At 42.0% G+C, this 19,633-nt stretch overlaps 1 protein-coding gene across 1 annotated transcript in view; it reads right to left on the bottom strand.

Annotated features, from left to right (window-relative positions):
- tenm2a (teneurin transmembrane protein 2a) overlaps positions 1 to 19,633 on the bottom strand; it is a 252,260-nt gene that overhangs the window by 63,902 nt on the left and 168,725 nt on the right. The window contains exon 4 of the mRNA XM_053630714.1: positions 8,991 to 9,225. Within this exon, the coding sequence (XP_053486689.1) occupies positions 8,991 to 9,225 (235 nt within the window). The remainder of the gene's footprint in view (positions 1 to 8,990; positions 9,226 to 19,633) is intronic.

The raw sequence follows: 19,633 nt of genomic DNA, 5'->3' as shown, positions 1-19,633 counted from the left end.
ATAACTAAATGAAGATACTGTGTTGTTACTTTGGCTCAATAACTCATTATTTCAGGTTCTCTCATTATTTTGACAATCTCCATCAATAACAAAAATGTATTAAATTTTACCTTACATTTTTATTCTACCTGCAGATTTTGCTTTCGTGGAATTTATGTGACACACACATATCCGTCTGATAATTGGTCATTCATGTAAAATATGTTCAAGGTACGGCAAATTCGAACAGTAAAAATGTCCACTATGACCATTATATGGAATTAAATAATGTGTCAAAATAATGAGGTGATAACTCAGAATAATGAGATATTAAGTCAAAATAATGAGATACAACGTACGTCAAAATAAGGATATTTTGCACTTTTTAAATGATAAGTTGCCGTTCAGGGTTTCTATAACATAAGCCGCTTAAATCAAAAAGAAAATCAATGTAGAAGACTGTTCAAATCACCTCATCATGAAGCTGACTAGTTCAATCCTTACAGTATGTTCGCCTCGATCTCTATTCCAGTCAAATGTCTATTAAATGAGCGAAAGGAATACATCTCCCATTAAATGCGTTTGGCCTTAATCATGGATAAACAACAGCAGCACACTTTACTCCATAGAGTAACAGAAAATGCTTCGGTAAATGGTAAAGCACTGCTAATGGAATAAACAAAATTGGACAGGGAGCCTATGGTTATGTAAGCTGACAAAACCCCCCAAAATGATTAATTTATTAGAAATATATTATATTTTTTAGAAAAATCTCAAAAATCAGTGATGTAGTGATATTAATGTTCATTTTGTGGGAGAGGAGTAAAATTGTGTCCAGATTGGTGCATCCTGCCATTGCCGGAGGAAAATCCAATGAAAAGAGATATCAAATGTTTCCAATAATAACTCCTTTTTACATTTTAGTTTTGTTTCAAATCTGAGCCAATCACCTTCTCCTTTCATTTCTACCACAGTTTCAATCTTCTATACTAACACAGAATTTTTGAACTAGACTGAAAGCCAGGTAAATACAAGATAAGGGACAGAGGGAAGGTAAGGGAGAGAGAACGACGGAAAGATGAGTCCGGAAGAGATAGTGGACCAAGAATGATTGGTATACAGCTAGGAGAAACGGTGAGAATCAGGAAGAAAGAACAGGTCTACCCAAAAAAGGATAGCTGACACCACAAGGGGAAGTGGAGGTCAGTGTCAAGGCTTTGGCAGTTTTGCAGTTTTCTAAAAACCCTGGGGAATTTTTAAAAAAGGAATAATGCTGGAGGGAAGACTCATGAGGGAGCAGTAAATGTAAAGAGAGAAGAAGAAGCTTGGTGTGACAGCTAGCTCGCTCGCTCGCTCTCTCTCTCTCTCTCTCTCTCTCACTCTCTCCCCTGATGGAGATGTAGGTGAGGTCATCCTGTCGTTCCTCTGAGCTGGCTGATTAATGACCTGTCTGAGTTGGACAAATGTGCATGCTCTCTCTCTCTCTCTCTCTCTCTCTCTCTCTCTCTCTCTCTCTCTCTCGCTCTCTCACTGTATCTGTGTATCTGCATGTGTGTATGTTAACATCCTGTTAAATAATGCAGCTCTCCAAACATATTTTGCCAGTCATTAGTTGTGACACAGGTGGTAAACCCCTCATCACCAAACATCCACTTAGTGTCAAACACTGGGCTGTTTACTTATTTAGCCCTTAAGGTTTTCATTTGCACAGATTTATCTATTTCTCTCTCTCTCTCTCTCTCTCTCTCTATTTCTCTCTCTCTCTCTCTCTCTCTCTCTCTCATTTTGCAGTCTGACTCCACTGACACTCGGTGCTGGCTTCCGGAGCATCACTTTCTCCTCTTGTAATGAGAAACCAATTTAATCAGGATCACGCTGAGGTGGTAATACACCTTGTATATTTTGTAAAATACATTTTGCCTGCATACATGCAGCCTGAAACGACAGTAACCAGTGATGGGGTGGAGAATCTTTTCTGCGTTGATCCATGCGTATACACGGTCATGCCATAAATAATGCATCAGGACTTACAGTACGGTGATAATGGATCAGTATTACGGGGAGGCTACTTAACCTTCTGCAATGCTACAAAGCTTTATCAGAGCCATCCAATCACTAAATCCTAAACTCCTCCATAAACAAAAACATCTGCTCATCAGCTCATCTGAACACACTATTTTGATAAGCCCATCTCAGTGCCCCTTTTCCTATAAATACCTGCAGCTTCTGTGGATTCACAATCCACAGCTGCTGATTTTCTAAATACACCAGCAAAAGTCCCTGAAATGTTTTCTAATTACAGCAGCTTCGGTTTGTATGCCATGCCCAGTATTCAATCTGTGCGGTGAACAAGGAGAGAAATAGCTCATAAATCTTCACTGAGCCACAGGCTCCTGCCTTCTGATTGGCTCCTGTTAGGATGTTAGGATAACAAATTGGCCTCGGTGTGCAGCAGAGAATGTAAATGTGCCCCCACACAAATACCTTGGCAACACACAGAGAGAGAGAGAGAGAGAGAGAGAGAGAGTGAGTTCACAGTGAATGCCTGGTGACTCTGAATTAAGGAGCTAAAGAGAGTTAGAGATAATTACCAGGATGTAAACAGGGGGCGGCACTTCTCTTTCTCTTACACCCCTACTAAAGGTTTTTGCTTAACAAAAGTTACACCAAGTGCACAATTACAGTTGCCTTCACTCGCATTATAATCCTCATTACACCACAGTGTTGTTAAATTCTCAAATCTGATTGGTCAGTAGGTGTTGATTCATTTTCTAAAACAGCAGGGACTTGTATGGCAGATTGTCTTCATAATCTAAAGCTAACTATAACCAGATTTTAAAATAAAATCCTGTTAGTTTAACCTGGTTATACAGTGAAATTGTCTGAGACATTTATTTAACATTTATGGACGGAGTCTTGGGGGTCAGCTCTTTGTAACGGTCGGTATGTTTTCCGCCATGGAAGAGTCTCTTCCGGACAGATGTCTTTGCGCTTTCTTGGCAACATGATACACTGGATTTTTACTCTTTTTCGTTTTTTGGTCTTATAAACATCAAGAGAGAGTAAGAGAGGGTGGTGATAGAACACTTTAAAGCTGCTTGTATTGTGGATATTCCACAACACATAACTATAAATCCATTTTGTATCAGGCTGTATCACACCACCTCATTATCGATCCTTTTCCAAAAAAACAGCATGCTACAAAGTGTATTATTGTTCACTTAATTAACGTGCTGCTAAACTGGCAAGTGTTACTGCATCTGTTGATTTAGCAATTTTCCGAACGCAAATTCAAAGACACTCTGCAATATTCGGAGGAGCTTGCAATTTTTCAAAATTATCGCAGATTTTTCCACAGATTTGGGCCAAGACGTATCATGTGATGTCATCACGACGCTCATTCTGCCAAAGCCGTCTTCGATTCACGTGTGTCGAACATGAGTACAGCTAAAAGATCTAATTACCTCATAAACATGAGTGCGAACAACATCCATGCATCTTCTACCGCTTATTCCTTTTCAGGGTCATGGGGAACCTGGAGCCTATCCCAGGGAGCATTTGGCACAAGGTGGGGTACACCCTGGACAGGGTGCCAATCCATCGCAGGGCACAATCACATACCCATTCATACACTACGGACACTTTAGACACGCCAATCAGCCTACCATGCATGTCTTTGGATTGGGGGAGGAAACTGGATTACCCGGAGGAAACCCCCGCAGCACGGGGAGAACATGCAAACTCCGCACACATAGGGCCCAGGCAGGACTCTAACCACGGACCCTGGAACATGCTAACCACTAAGCCACCGTGCGCCCCTGCGAAAAACAGTGCAAAACAATTTCATGAAATTGAGATTTTGCCAATTCAAGCAGTTTTCTGCATAAAAGCAGAAAAAACTCAGCAGATTGAATCTCATATTTCAAAAAAAGCAAGCATTTTTGGCTGCAACAATCACAAAAAACTTGCAATTGAAACTGGACACAATTGTTGACGCTTAAGCAACTTATGTAAGAGCCCACCAGTGGTAGCTTAGCAGTGATGAGAGTTGAATTTGTAACCAACCGTTCAGCAGCACAAAGCCTTAACCACTGAACCACCATTTCTCCACGCATCTTGTATCCCATATCGATCCGATATTTTGTCTTACTGTCATTAAAATATAGTAACATTTGTCAAATTTAATTTCTGTAGCAGAACATCTAAACGTCCAAATCCCTGACAGCTCAATTCAGTTCAATTCAATTTTATTTGTATAGCGCTTTTTACAATGGACATTGTCTCAAAGCAGCTTTACAGAAAAATATAAACACAGGATAGAGATTTTAAGTGTGTGGATTAATCCCTGTTGAGCGAGCTGGTGGCGACGGTGGCATGGAAAAACTCCCTAAGATGATAGGGAGCACCATTCAAAATACGAAATATGTCATACAAACAGTTTGTGCACCTGAAGAAGTTAGGGGAAAGTCCCCATGCTCAGACTGTTCACACACATACACACACACACACACACACACACACTCACACACACACGGTGGGAGTCAACTACACTATAATCGCTGAACTACAGTATCCCTAAAGGTATCTCATATGCTATGCATGCAAATGGGATTTTTTTTTCACTGCCTAAACTGCAATACTGTGACCCTCTCAGGGATCTTATATTGGAGCTGGTGTGTGTGGGTGTGTGTGTGTGTAAGTACGTACAGAGAGGGATAGCGAAGTGCACTGTGTACCGAGATGAGAGTGGAATTGAAACTGGCATCAGCTGGTGAAGAGGCTTCGCTCTGCGATTGGAAATCATCCGTTGCAGCCCTGCATGGCCTCAGCCATCTTTAGTCATTTATGCCACTGCAAACTGATTCCTTTCCGTTCTTGCTTCTCTGCCTGTCTCGCTCTCTCTCTTCCTCTAAACCCAGACAGCCCAGGTCTCTTTCACTTTCTTTCAGCTCTCCAATCCAAGAGGAGAGACTTGATCAATCAAAACTTTTTAAGTTTTAACAGCACACACAAATATCTCTCCCATTTCCAGTAACCAAGTGACCTTTGTAATAAACAAAAAATAAAAAAGTACTTTAAATATAAATATCATGCTTTTTTTTTATGTACAAAGCACTGTTTCTGATTGAGATTTTGAGGTTCCTGTATTGAACACACACTCACTGTCTCCCTCCATCACCCCTCTACATTTCACCGTTTACTCCAGAGACACTTTGCTTTCTATTTTCCTGAGATTCATTTCATTTCAAAGTCTCTGAGCAGATATCGACTAAAGATAGCGATCAATCCAGAGAGAACGAGAGTGTGGGGAAGAGAAAAACCTTCCTTTAATAGGCCTACAGGGAGGCTGGTTGCTCTAGAGCGCTCCTGTTCCTGCACCTTTGCTCAGCTAGTGGATGTCCCATTCGCCGTAATAGAGATCTCGAGCTTTTTTTTTCCCTCGTGGAAGAAGAGGGGTTTGATAAATGTCCCTTTCCTGTACAGTCAGAACCAGGGCACTGGTAAGAATGCCCCTCTTCCCTGCTACTGTAGATACAGAAATAAAAATAGATAATATTAACTTTTGTGCAGTGCATGCGTAACATTCGACCTGGAGGGGAGGAGGTAAAGGGGATGAACGGACTAACCTGGAAAAGTCTCACTATCTCAGACTGCCTTAAACAACTTTAATCTGCCAGCAAGAGACGAGTTATCATCAAGGCTCAGCACCACAACGTTCTTATTTGAGATACAATTAACAGCCTTGATCACTTTGAGGGCATTCAGCCATGTAAGATGCCTGTTATTACACCACTTAAGAGGTCTGAAAGCATGGATTCATTGGAGGAAAATATTTTATTTTAATAGCTCTACCACTTTACTTGCTGCATGTTATCAGGCTCATGCAGGTAAATGAAGGCGACCTGCTCGGAAATGGACTAAAGTGTTTTCACTGGAGTCTGTAGTCAGATTCTGCATTTACATTTACTCCCTTACCCAGAGCAACGTACATTTATCTCATTTAAACATCTGAGCAGTTGAGGGATAAGGGCCTTGCTCCAGGGCCCAGCAGTGGCAGCTTGGTGGTGCTGGGATTAGGTTGGGAACTCACAACCTGATCAGAAGTTCAATGTTTTAACCCTTTTTTATTTTTACATCCCTTTATTTTTCTTGTTAATGATGATGTTATGTATTATTGATTTCATTTGTGCTTTGTGTTTTAATTTGTTTTAATCAGCGCTTCAGGTGAAGCCTTCTAGTCAAGGTTTCTTAGCAAACTCGCAGTCTTTCACTCCATACTTCTAGCACTGGCACTGAAAAAGGACAATAGATCGCATTCTATCCCCTTTTGTAGAACACAACATTCTTTTCCCTGTCGATGTAAAACTCGAAACAGGAACTAGTGTGACAAATTCAACCGATCGTGTTATTTGCCTCCTGGCCTTGTGAGCGGATCGTTTTCACGCATGGTGCTTTCAACACCTGAGTTCACTTGAAGCAAATCTGGAAACCCAGGTTTTCAGGTGGACCGACCAGTATACGAGCGTTTTGGAAAACAGCTTTCGCGCTTGATTAAACGGACGGACGTTTCAGTGCAAGTGGCGTCGGTTTTGTAAATATACACAAGTGTGAAAAGAATATAGACAGACTGAGCAGGTAAAGTGTGCCGTGATGGGCAGTGCCAAGAGAGATTCTGGCTCGGATGATCTCCATCATCCATGCACACACTTCCTCCACCAATCTAACCAGCTAATGAATTAGAATATAGTGGAAACAAAATGAATTATGGGTGTGTGATGGTGCGTCTGTGTGTACAGTATGTCAGGTGGTCCATTTGCACTGACAGAACGTCAGTTAAAAAGCAGATGAAATAAACGTAGTCCATGCTAGCAGGGAGAAACATAAGAGTTTATTGCTGTTTGCTGGCACAGGGATCCGTTACGGGCAGTGGAGTCTCAACAGATGGAGGCTCGAGATTACCAAGCCTGGTCCCTTAACAATGTTTAAAATGGAGATGCTTTGGCACACAAATAAATGCGGACAGTCCTTTTCATTTAGCGCGGACATTTCGTAATACATATCGAACTTCAAATTCTGTTTACTCGTTGCTCAGTGTAGCTTTGTTTAGCTTGACAACTTTAGAAACACCAGAGAGTTGAAAAATGGATTTCTGTTGAAGATGATACAATAAAGCCCTAGACAAATTTCCAAATACAGACAGTAATAACAAGCTTGGCATTTAAAGCATGTTAGCAACCCTGCTAATGAAACTTTGAGCCTCAGCAGTCGTCTCCTAACTCCTTTTTGAAATCTGATAAGACTAGTTGTCAACTTAATTTGATGTTTCATATCCAACGGGAACTGTAATGCACGCTGCACTGCAAATAAAGATGGGGAGCCCAGGAGCTCGTATTGTGTTCTGTAATGCCTCGTGCATCTACAATGTAGGGCAGTAATATCGATCACTTCACAAAACAAAATGAGTTGAAACCCAAGTCACAACACAGCCAGATTTAATATATTATATATATATATATATATATATATATATATATATATAGATTGATACATAGATAGATAGGAAGATAGATAGATAGATATATGCTGAACTTTTAATAGCCTTTGAAATAATAAGTATTTTCTCATTCAATCTGCATTTTTCACTTTAAACGTCCTACTCATTTTCTATTCAAATGACCATCTTTTTTAAGTATCTACTAGCATTTATTTGTTATAAGAAAGTGATTTGATCAAGTATTTATCGTATATCGCTGTATGACAATATAGCAGTATGGCTGTCATGATAAAATGTTCCTACTGTAAGAAAGAAACTTTCTTGAGATATCATGCCAAAAAATATTCAGTTCCTCTGGCAACACCCGCAGCTTTGGAAGTTACAAGTGAAAAAAATTCGAAGTACAATGACAGCTCTGGCTACACAGCTGCAAATAATGACAGGGTGAAAGAATGTGCCATTCAAGCTCAATGGATAGTTAAGAGCAGAGAGCAGTGTGTATGAGTGTGTGTACGTGTGACACTCCTGCACATGCCCCTAAGCGCAATAAAGGCCTGCCACTCTCTTGCCCTGAACACAGAGAGCCCAGCAGTCCCACTGCATTCATGTCGGAGCTGTGGCTGGAACTGATGACATACAGTACAGACTATCAGGCCTGCTTTAATTACGTGCCAGTCAGGCACCTGCAGTTCCTACAGACCTGAGCTCTGTCCAGCTGAATTAAACATGCCGCCCCGGGCTCATGAATATTGCAAGCACCCGCGTACTGCTCTGATCCAAGACCAGTGGGGGAGGCCCAAGGACCAGCAGGGGACTAGAACAATGGTCTGAGAGAGAGAGACAGAGAGAGAGAGAGAGAGAGATATGTGTGTGTGTATGTGTGTGTGTGTTTGCATCTTAGAGGCCTATATGCAAAATCTCTACACCTCAAATAGTGCATATATTGTATAATGGTAAGTCATTATCAGTTCATTTCAGTTCATTTTAGCCATTGATCCAGACAAAAAGGAAATTCATTCGGAATGTAAACAAGCTTACATCTGTAAAATGCCAGTTATATCAGATCTAGGTTGGCCCTCTATTGTTTGTGAATGACCACTTTTGTCATGTGTGGGTTTTTTTTTGGTTTGCTTAACTGTCATCAATCCAGTTGTCTCAGTAGAAAATAGCCCATGTGACAGTATCAGGCCATTTAAAAAAATAAATAAATAAATAAAAATAACACCGCAAATATTAGAGTCATTATAGTGAGAGGAACTCATTACTCATTTTGACTGTTTTTCATTTGACTGATTTTCCCTCATAAATTGAAAGCTGACTCTCATCTTCAGGGCCTGTGGGCATTTTACAATCTAGGAAATTAACTCCAAAATAATTTAAAGCTTTGTAATGTTAGGGTAACACTTAGTAGATAGAACTGAAGTGAGATACTACTCTGCCACAGTGCATGGAAACCATTGTGTGTGTGTGTGTGTGTGTGTGTGTGTGAGAGAGAGAGAGAAAAGCTGGACTTGACCTGGTCTCCAGAGGAACGTTGCTGTTGAGCACCCAGCTGTCCTGCAGCTGCACTGACTCCGGTGTGGTGGGTGCGTCCCCCGGGGCGCTGGGTGGAGCATGGACAGGGTTGCGTCTGCTGCTTAGTGTGTTGCGGTTGAGAGAGTTGGCCGAGGTCTGATGGTGAGACAGGGCCTGGGTGTTGTGTGGCGGAGGCAGCGGAGGCCGCAGTGTCGACTGGCTGTGATGGTTTGCTCCTGTGCACAAACACACAATCACAAACACTTCAGCACAGAGGAAACCTTTCCATTTTATTAAATTGGCCCTGAGATATTCGAGCAAAGAGGAGAAAAAAAAACCCCACAGCACTGGCATTTGCCATGATGGATAGAGGGAATATTCAGAACTGGTATTCCTCAGCAGGGAGGATAAAATGCAATCAGAAAGGAGAGGATAAATCACAGAGGGAAACTGGTGGACATAGGATGCCTCTGCGGTTCCTGTTTTGCACTTAAATGGCTATGCAGTCCTGGAGTTCTGAATACACAGTGACACTCGGCCAGTTAAGACACTCATTAGAAGGGAACGTCTTTTGTTCTCCTGCTCTTAAGCTGTGCTAATGTTGCTGGAAGCAGCTCATGCATACTTTATGAGGCATCATTAACTGACATGATTGTTTGCTTGGGTGTAATCCTTAATGTGGCTAGAAATGGGAATGTGTGTGTGTACAAGCATAAGTTCCTCCTGAATGTGATATTACACACTACCATTCACCTGCACAACGTCCAAAAACAGCAGAGAGTTGTCTCCTTTCTTGATCGTGTCAGTGGAAGTGTTTGCTTTATGGGGATGCACTGATTCTGATCCAGGTATTGGGTATGGGTCTGATACCGTGCTCATTTACTCATTAAAAATGCTCTAATACCAACATAAAACCAATACCAGATAATACTATGTGACATAAACCTAGTGTGCTGTGTCGCGCTAATGAATAGACTAAACAAAATGACAACGATCTTGAAGTATCTTACAATTAATGATGCCAATCAAAGCAAAACAGCTTGCAAACTCTGTGTGCTCTGTGAAAATAGCAAGAGGACGAACTACAGCACTTGATTAAACATCTTAAACATAAAACTCAGCATGAGGAGTTCTTTGCAAGCAGCTCACAGCAGGAACCATCACCCCAGCAAACACTGGCTGGGCGAGTAAAAAATGTCTACAGACAATTCTAGGTGAGTAAAAAAAAATCCGTACAGGATTTTGCAGTTTTTTGTGATTGTTGCGTCCAAAAATGCTTGATTTTTCTGTGGGGTTTTGCAAAATATGCTACTCAACTGTTTGTTTGTTTTTTTTGCAGAAAACTACTTGAATTGGCAAAAAATCGGTTTGCGCGGTCTTTCGCAGTAATGTTTGTTGGTAAATGAGACCTTTTAGGTGTACTCATGTTCACCACATGTGAATCGAAGAAGGCTTTTGATGAATGCGTGTTGTGATGCTGTCCAAAGACGCGTCTTGGTTAAAATCTGCGGAAAATTAGCAGTAATATCAAAAAATTTCGAGTCCCTCCGAATATTGAAGAGTTTTCTCGAGTCTGCATTCATTTCTGCTTTCGCAGAATCATGAAATCCTGGAGGGACCATCTTATTCGGTATAGTGTACTTGACGATCGGTCATTGTCACTCATTAACAAAGAGGGATTCTCCATCCATCCATCCATCTTCTATACCGCTTATCCTTCCTTCAGGGTCACAGGGAACCTGGAGCCTATCCCAGGGAGCATCGGGCACAAGGCGGGGTACACCCTGGACAGGGTGCCAATCCATCACAGGGCACAATCACATACACATTCACACACCCATTCATACACTACGGACACTTTGGACATGCCAATCCGCCTACCATGCATGTCTTTGGACTGGGGGAGGAAACCGGAGCACCCGGAGGAAACCCCCGTAGCACGGGGAGAACATGCAAACTCTGCACACACAGGACCACGGCAGGAATCGAACCCCCGACCCTGGAGGTGTGAGGCGAACGTGCTAACCACTAAGCCACCATGTGCCCAAGAGGGATTCTGATGCAATAAAATCAATAAAAGTTAAATAAATAATAATAAAAAAAATGTGTTACTTTCAACTGTACAACAGCACTTTTCCAAAGAGGAAATATAAACAGACCCAAATAGCACGTTCCATTAATTGATTAATGCTAAACTGGTTACTCATTTTGATATCGGTATCTCTATCTTTATTGACGAGGATAAGTGTGCTCATTCTTGTACTCGGTTTTAAAAAATAGTATTGTTGCATCCCTAAGTTGAATGCGATATTAGAAAATCTGAGAGAACTTGTTCTCATGTTACATTTATTGCCTGTGACTGGTGACAAGAAAAAAAGGGGGGCGAGGAAAGCAGATCTACAGCCCTAAATCCTACAGTAATGATGGTCATCATAACCCCCACCCCCTCAAAAAAAACAAAACAAAACAAAAAAACAACACTACCAAAGATCAACAACACAGTCCATATCTTTCCTACACGTAAACAAGCATTAGTGCTATCTCTCTCTCTCTCTCTCTCTCTCTTTCTCAATTCTCCTGCTTATCTCTTGCTAGTTGATCCATGACAGCAGACAGGGGACGATATCCACTGCTTGATCCTGTCTGTCACAGCCAGACATCAGCTTCTTTCCGGCAACCGCAGTCTGAACAGCGGAGGTGTGAGAAAAGAGGACGAGATTTAAACCCTAACATATCCACACATCACGGAGCACCAGCACATCCCTGCATGCAACAAAAGATTACATGAAAACAGTAATGTTGCAAAGACGGTACATTGCGGGTAAATAGAACTAGATCGATGTACTGCAATAACTCTTTCGTTACATCAGAAAATAGGATTATGGGCTTAATATTTGAACAACATAATTAATACACATAATTGCATTCTCCGGAATCTAAATAGACTGGCCTTTGGCGATGCAATGACATTCATTTCCTGTTTTGCTTTGGAAAATGAGATCACAAGTTTTTATTTATAGATAATTTCACACGCCTTCAATTAGATTTTTTTTTTTTTCTGCGAGTCTAAATCCATATCAATAAAAAGAAGGCCTCTTCAATTATCTTGGACTAAGAGAATTAAGAAAAGAAAATGGGTAAATGTGCATATGTTTCTGTGAGAGAGCAGCAGTGAGTGAAAAAGAGAGAGAGAGAGACAGAGAGAGAGAGAGAGCGCAAAGAAATATGGGATTAAATTCATAAATGAATTTTCAGACAGGATCAACAAAAAATCTCAAGTCAATATAATAATAACCAACAAAACAAAACAAACAGGAACAGGTCTTAATCTTACCAAAGCAAGAAAAAGCCAGTGTGTGTTTGTTTGTGTATGTGTGCGTCTGTGTGTGTTTCATCAGAGCGGATCAGTGGCGTATTGTAATGGTCAGGCCTGCTTTAGAAAGCAAAGCCAGCGCTGGTTCAGGGTGCGAATAAGCAATAAGCTCATTGCAACCTGTAATGCACTGGTGGCTTAGAGTGATGAAGGTCCCTGAGGCACAGTAGTCCCGGGCATTGAACTTATTACCTTGAAGAATAAAACACGACATACAACTGATCTGATCTGTCATCAGTGGCTGGCGATCAGAGAGGAAATGTTGCTCGCTCCAGTGTTGCTCTGATACCTCCACATGCCAGCACTGAGATTACGCACATTAAATCAAACCCTTTAGGCAATAATGTACTATACAAAGCCAAATGCTTAGACACACATACACATTTAGGACTGTTATTACAAGTCCTTGTGAAGGAGTCGAGACATCGAAAGCATTTCGTCAGCCGCTTAGACCCGAAATAGGGCCAGACATCATTAACGTGTGTGCTAGTCTGTGTTTAAGTCTATGTGTGGCTCGTCTCCAGGTGGAAGATGAATGCATCCTGTCCTCTGAAGCCATGTTCCCAGTGGTAGGATTGTAGTGGAAATGCATGTCAGCATGCTTCTATAATAGTAAAGCTGGTAGAAATGACCTGATTGTTGGGCCAGGTGCAAGGGGAAAAAAAAGAGAGCACATTACAGATGATTCGTGTAAAGGAGATGAGTAAATGATGAAGAGAGTAAAGCGAGGAGAGGCGAATGAATCTGAAGCCTTGCTTATGCTTTATTAAAAAGGCTTTTGAGAATGAACGAACTTCTTAAAGCTAAGGAAGTTCATGCAATTTCCAGAATACTAAACTCTCAGAATAAATGGCACTCAACTGTACATTTCCTTGCCATTGGTGTGGTACCCTCAAGTGTACATGTTTTGTACATTGCATATGCAACGTTCATGTGGAAATGAGGATCTAGTGTAACTTTAAAAATGATTTAGGTTACATAAATGAACCATGAATCTTTTTTAGAGTACTATTTTACACACAAGAATGAAGATACACACCAACGGTTCAAAATGGTGAACCCTCGAGCGTACCACACCAGCGACAAGGAAAGGTACACTTTAGTGACCCCCTTTGTCTCATAGTGGAACATAAGGTATAGGGGTGTAGGAGAGTTGCTAGCAAAAAAAGCTAAACGTTGACACTGAGAAACACATTCATTATTTTTACTTTGAAAAAAAAGTGAACCTGAAAAGTGCCTCAAATTGACAAGAACTATACAGCTTGATGGAAATGTCCATCAACACAGCCCTCCAGCCTCTCCAAGGTGCTTTTCCAAACTTTCTAAAGCTTCAGAAAGAACTATATTTTTACTACAGCTCTACCAAAAGAGAAACATCTTCCTCAGTACACCTTCAGGCTAGACATAACCACATTACCTCAGGTGACTTGCATCCCTTGACACTCCATCCCATCCCTCCTCCCAGGCGTTCACAGTTTCAGAAACTCACAACCCACACCAACAAGGAAAGAACTCAGCCGGTTCTTCATTAACACCATAGATTTAGTAGCTGATGAGCACCGTGACTTTCTGACCTGCTACCCTTCCATCTGGGGAAAAAAGTGCTGCTTCACTTTGACAGAAAAGACTATTTAGAGCTCTCGCTGTTCTAAATTTCTCTGATATTTCTTTCTGAATATGCCCATTACGGTGTGCTTAATTTAAACGCACACAGTGGCTCATTCACATTACCGGCCTCAAGCAGTGAGTGTAATACGCATCGTTAAAATGATGAAGTGCGTTTACTTTCCTGGTTCGGCAGAAACGTGCCAGCATTCAGGCAGAGAACCTTAAGGTGATGCTTTCAGGATTGCAGCAAAGACAAATCTTCTGTTTTCTCTAAGCCGGGGAAAAGCATGAGCAGGGCAGGCAAATAGAAGGAGAGGGAAACAGAGCAAAGACAGGAAGGGAGGGAGATGCTTCACTGTATCCCATCAGCCCTTTCAAGACTGTTGAAAAAGTTGTTTTTATATTCATGAAGAAGCATTCTTCATATGCAATCTCTGCACGCATCATCAGCTTTCACCGCACAAGTGGCTGCATGTGAAATGGCTGTGTAGCCACTATTTGTGTGTTTGCGTGTGTGTGTGTGTGTGTGTGTGTGTGTGTGTGTGTGCGTGCATAAAGTCTGACACCAGCAGCATACAGATAGCTTTCTGTCCTTCTTCACCTCCCTGCCTCTCTGGCAGAAAGAACACCTTTACTCACAAATGAAAAGCTTTACACTTTCATTGTGTAAATATAAAAAGACACGGAAGTTCATTACGCTAGATGTACAAAGCAGATTTCAGTGACAATCTTGTAAAATGTGACGAGATATAGATTTCAAAGACAATTCTAAAATACATAGTTGAATGAATATTTTGTTTTTCTGGGTAAATGGTCTGTACTTATATAGCGCTTTTATCCAAAGCGCTTTACATAGTCTCATTCACCCACACACCAATGGTAGCAGAGCTACCATACAAGGTGCTAACTTGCCATCGGGAGCAACTTGGGGTTCAGTGTCTTGCCCAAGGACACTTCAGTATGTGGAGTCACGTGGGCCGGGAATCGAACCGCCAACCCTACGATTAGTGGACAGCCTGCTCTACCACCTGAGCCACAGCCGCCCTGCCTCTTATACATATTTACCCATATTCATCTAAACTGTGAACAGAATGACATGAATGACATAAAAAAATTAATCAGTGTCTAATTTTACAAAAGAGATGATTTGATTCATCAACTGATGAACCTGCTTCAGGTGCATGGACACAAGCTCCTGCCCACGGGTCTCTTCTTTACATGTCATATGCATGCAGTAATCCTTAACCTCTAAAAAAAGAGCTAATAAAAAGAAATTATTCAGTAAGCCACAGTTATTCCAGATGCAAACAAACAAGTAAATGGACAAAGGAAAAGCTGAGTCCGTACCAAGCACCGACTCTGGGCTCGTTTGCGAGCAAGGCTCATTATTGCAGGTTTGCACTGACACTGAAGAATTCCTCCTGAACAATGGCTCGATTGCACAGTACCATATTTCACATTTGTGCATGCAGGTTTGTGAAATTTGTTTAGTATTTTCCTTTGATACCAACACAAATGCAGCAACGCACAGTGCATTTTGGAAGTATGGCATGTCATCGAGCAGAAATGCCTGCAAAATAAGGAGCTGCTCTTGTATAAGATTTTTTGCTATGAAGGCTGGCACCAGACGTGTGTATTTCATGATGCTCTCAATGCAAGCACTGGCGGCACAAAGGTCAGCTAATTACTGTAATCCATTGTACTCGACTGTGCTCCAGTCCAATGATAGACTATTTTAAATATCAGTGCTCATAACAAGCTATTTCTTCTACTTCACCATACTTGAAACAGGAAATAAGGTCACAAGATTGCTTGGTATGCGGTGTCAGGCGTGGATAGCTTCGACACCTGATGCAGAGCATGGAACCCCAGACCACTATTTTCTCCACGGACCAGGGATCCATTCTCTGGTATTCTCCTGGGCTCGTAAACGGCTTTCACACTTCACCATCATACTGAGCTCACAAACACAGACAGACTAAGAGGTGCTTATGTCTGCAAATAAATATACCCTTCTTTCCAAAATGGCATAATATCCATCCATCCAGCCATCCATCCATCCATTTTTTATAACGCTTATCCTGGTCAGGGTAATGGGGGAGCCTGGATCCTATCCCAGGAAAGTCGGGCACAAAACGGGGGGACATCCTGGACGGGGTGCCAACCGATCACAGGGCACAATCGCACACACACTCATTCACACACTACGTACAATTTGGAAAAGTCAATTAACCTACTACATTCCATGTATTTGGACTGAGGGAGGAAACTGGAGTTCCTGGAGGAAACCCCTGAAGCACAGGGAGAACATGCCTGCTTGGTGCACACAGGACGGAGGCAGGATTTGAACCCACAAACACCAGAGATGCGAGACAATGGCCAATGCCATTGGCCATCAGTGTCTTGCCCAAGGACCGGGAATTGAACCACCAACCCTACGATTAGTGGACAACCTGCTCTACCACCTGAGCCACAGCCACCCTCCAATCCTCTAGAATAGGGATTTTCACTTTGATTGTTCTTTTTAGCATTCCACTTGACAGAAAACTCAGGCAGCCCAGTCAGCAGCATTATAAATGGTCTGCACTTATATAGCGCTTTCATCCAAAGCACTTTACACGGTGTCTCATTCACCCACTCACACACCAATGGTAGCAGTGGTGGCAGAGCTGCCACGCAAGACGCTAACTTGCCATCGGGAGCAACTTGGGGCTCGGCATGTGGAGTCATGTGGGCCGGGAATCGAACTGCCAACCCTACGATTAGCGAACAACCCGCTCTACCACCTGAGCCACAGCCGCCCGATGGATTATGATAGCATCACAATGGTTGGACAGGTGAACTGACAGCACTGCAGTAGAAGAGCTAAACAATGAGAATTAAGCTGGTGTGTTTGTACTGCCCCTAACCACTAAGCCACATCTGATCCCAAATACCACCTGTCGCAACACCATTATTCCTCCTTGATATTTCAATATGACACAAATGGCAGTACACTGCGGTCTGTCAGCCTCTGGGAATAAGCAATTTGGAATCAGAATACACAGCTGTTTATATCACTCAACTGTAATGTGAGAATACATTAGGCTGGTGTTTTAAATGCACTGTAACTTCACAGGAGTTTGCATCTTTTTAACACATCGAGGTTGTACTAACACTTTGCAGTCCTACTATCACGACTACATAAACACTGAATATCTTCATATCAAGCTTTAAATATACTTAGGGACTTTAGAAAACAGGGCAGCGACTGATGAGAAGAGCTACAGCTAGAAGGTGTAGTGTTAGAAAAGGCACAGTAGTTAGCGGAGGTGGTTATTGAGGAAAGATCATCTCTCTCTCTCTTGTCCTCTCTCTGTTGCTCTTTCCGTTCATCTGTGGCCGAACAGTGGTGACGGAATGAGTGAGAAGTAGGGCATCATGGGACACTCGGCCAAGTGACACAAATGAAAACAAATCGTCAGGCGCGAGCATCCCGAAACCCGAGAAACAATAGGAGTAAAAGCATAAATGTCAATTTGGGATGATGAAAGATCCAATCTAAAGGTAATGGGGAGAAGCCCCTCGACAGCGGGCGCTAATAGACACTGCGATTTCAGCAGGCCTCCGTCTGCTCCACAATAAATGAAAGAGCGTAATTAGAAAACAGCCACTGAGGTCGTCCTCCGCACCGACACTCTCTCTGTCTCTGATAACGAGGTGTTTTTCTCATGGCAGGAAGTGAATATGGAGCCTCTCTCAGCGCTACGTTTGTGCCACTGCAACACACACTGGTCCGTTTACATTATGACCAGTGGATTAACAGGAACTCATTTGAACCCGACGCTGCCTGGTGCACCAGCTGAATATAAACTCTATCGTAGTCGAGTTGAACATGGCAGCTATATTCAAGTTAAGGAACTATTTAAAAAAATGATCATTTGTCACACATGACATAGTTTCAACGTAACCATCCATCTTCTACCGCTTACTCCTTTTCGTGGGGAACCTGGAGCCTATCCCAGGGAGCATCGGGCACAAGGCAGGGTGCCAGTCCATCGCAGGGCACAATCACATACACACTCACACACCCATTCATACTCTACAGACACTTTAGACACGCCAATCAGCCTACAATGCATGTCTTTGGGGAGGAAACCGGAGTACCCAGAGGAAACCCCCACAGTACGGTGAGAACATGCAAACTCCGCACACACATGGCCCCAGCGGGACTCGAACCCCGGACCCTGGAGGTGTGAGGCAGATGTGCTAACCACTAAACCACTAAGCTAAATTTTGTTCAGAGGATTTCTCTATGTGGATAGTTACACTCTATGATCACTGGACATGGATACTTCATAGAAACATACTTTCTATAATGGTGTATATAAACAGGACGGACTATAAGACTACAAATAGCCTATTTCATATCAGCCAGTGTGGCGAGCTCTTTCTTCAGGTAGTAAAACATGTCATTAAATTGAGATATTGGCAAGTTATTATACTCCTGTCAGCGATTTCCTGTCATGCCGAGCACCAGAGCGAGCAGTGCGCTCAGCAGCCCGAAGCACAGCAGCAGCAGCAGCATGCACTTCCGGCTTTTTGACATTGACTTTGTTTACTGTTACACGTGTGTTTTGTTTTGGTTTCTGTCCTGTCTCCACCCTGTTATGTTACTGGTTGTTGTTTATGTTTTACGCTTGATTATGTTTAATATTTAAACTAGAGATGCACCGATACTAAATTTCTCATCCGATACCGATAAACTATTCAGTGTGATATCGGCAGATACCGATAACCGATACCGATAGTTCTGCCTTTTATGCATTCTTTTAAATTAACAATAATTAATTCCACAATTCTGAAAGAAATGCAAATAAAAACTTTATTCTCTCCATTTCAACAAGTAGTTTCACAGTAACTGTTCTCATAAACCGATATGAAATATACTACTCTACAAATATATTTTTCTGTGCAATACATACCGTTTTTTTTTGTCAACTCCTCTTCATTTAAATCTTTCTACGGTGTACTGGCACTTTAATTCAGCACGAGCAGTGTGGCAAAAAATAAATTAGACTCGACACCGAAACTCCCGCTTCACTGCTGCAACGTCCGTTGTAAAATTTTAGCAGTGCAGAGATTACAGAGATTACAAACTGCAGTTTTGTCGTCATTCCACACAAGAGACATCTTTACACACAGCATGAAATGGATGTGTTTTCCTGCCCTCTTTTGATTGACAGGATATAATCGGCCCTGATCACCGGATGTTTTTAAACTTGAAAAATTGCCTTTATCGGCCAATACATCGGTGCATCTCTAATTTAAACCACTTGTGTGTCTTTGTTCGGGGCGAAGTATTGTGTGTTTCTGTGTTTTCCGCCAGACCCGTACCAAGCCTTTGATCATTGTGTTTCTCATCGCATGGTTTTTGATCCTGTTTTCGTCCTCGTGTTTCTGATTCTTGTTCTGTTAAACTTACCCTATTTGCCGATCACCTGACCCCTCACCTGTCTTGACCTTGAAATTGCCTTGGATTTGTCTGCCTCTCTGTAATCAAAGCTTAATCTGCACTTGCTTCCATATCTGATGTCATTACATGACAACTCCTCAGTAGATTTGAAAAGTTGAACTCTATACCCTTACATTCAGCTGGTGCAACAGACCTCTGAGGTCTGGTG

This window comes from Ictalurus furcatus, chromosome 8 (genome assembly GCF_023375685.1).
Source record: "Ictalurus furcatus strain D&B chromosome 8, Billie_1.0, whole genome shotgun sequence".
Taxonomy (NCBI): Eukaryota; Metazoa; Chordata; class Actinopteri; order Siluriformes; family Ictaluridae; genus Ictalurus; species Ictalurus furcatus.
Note: the sequence above shows the minus strand (reverse complement) of the source record. Positions and strands in the feature narration are given on the sequence as shown.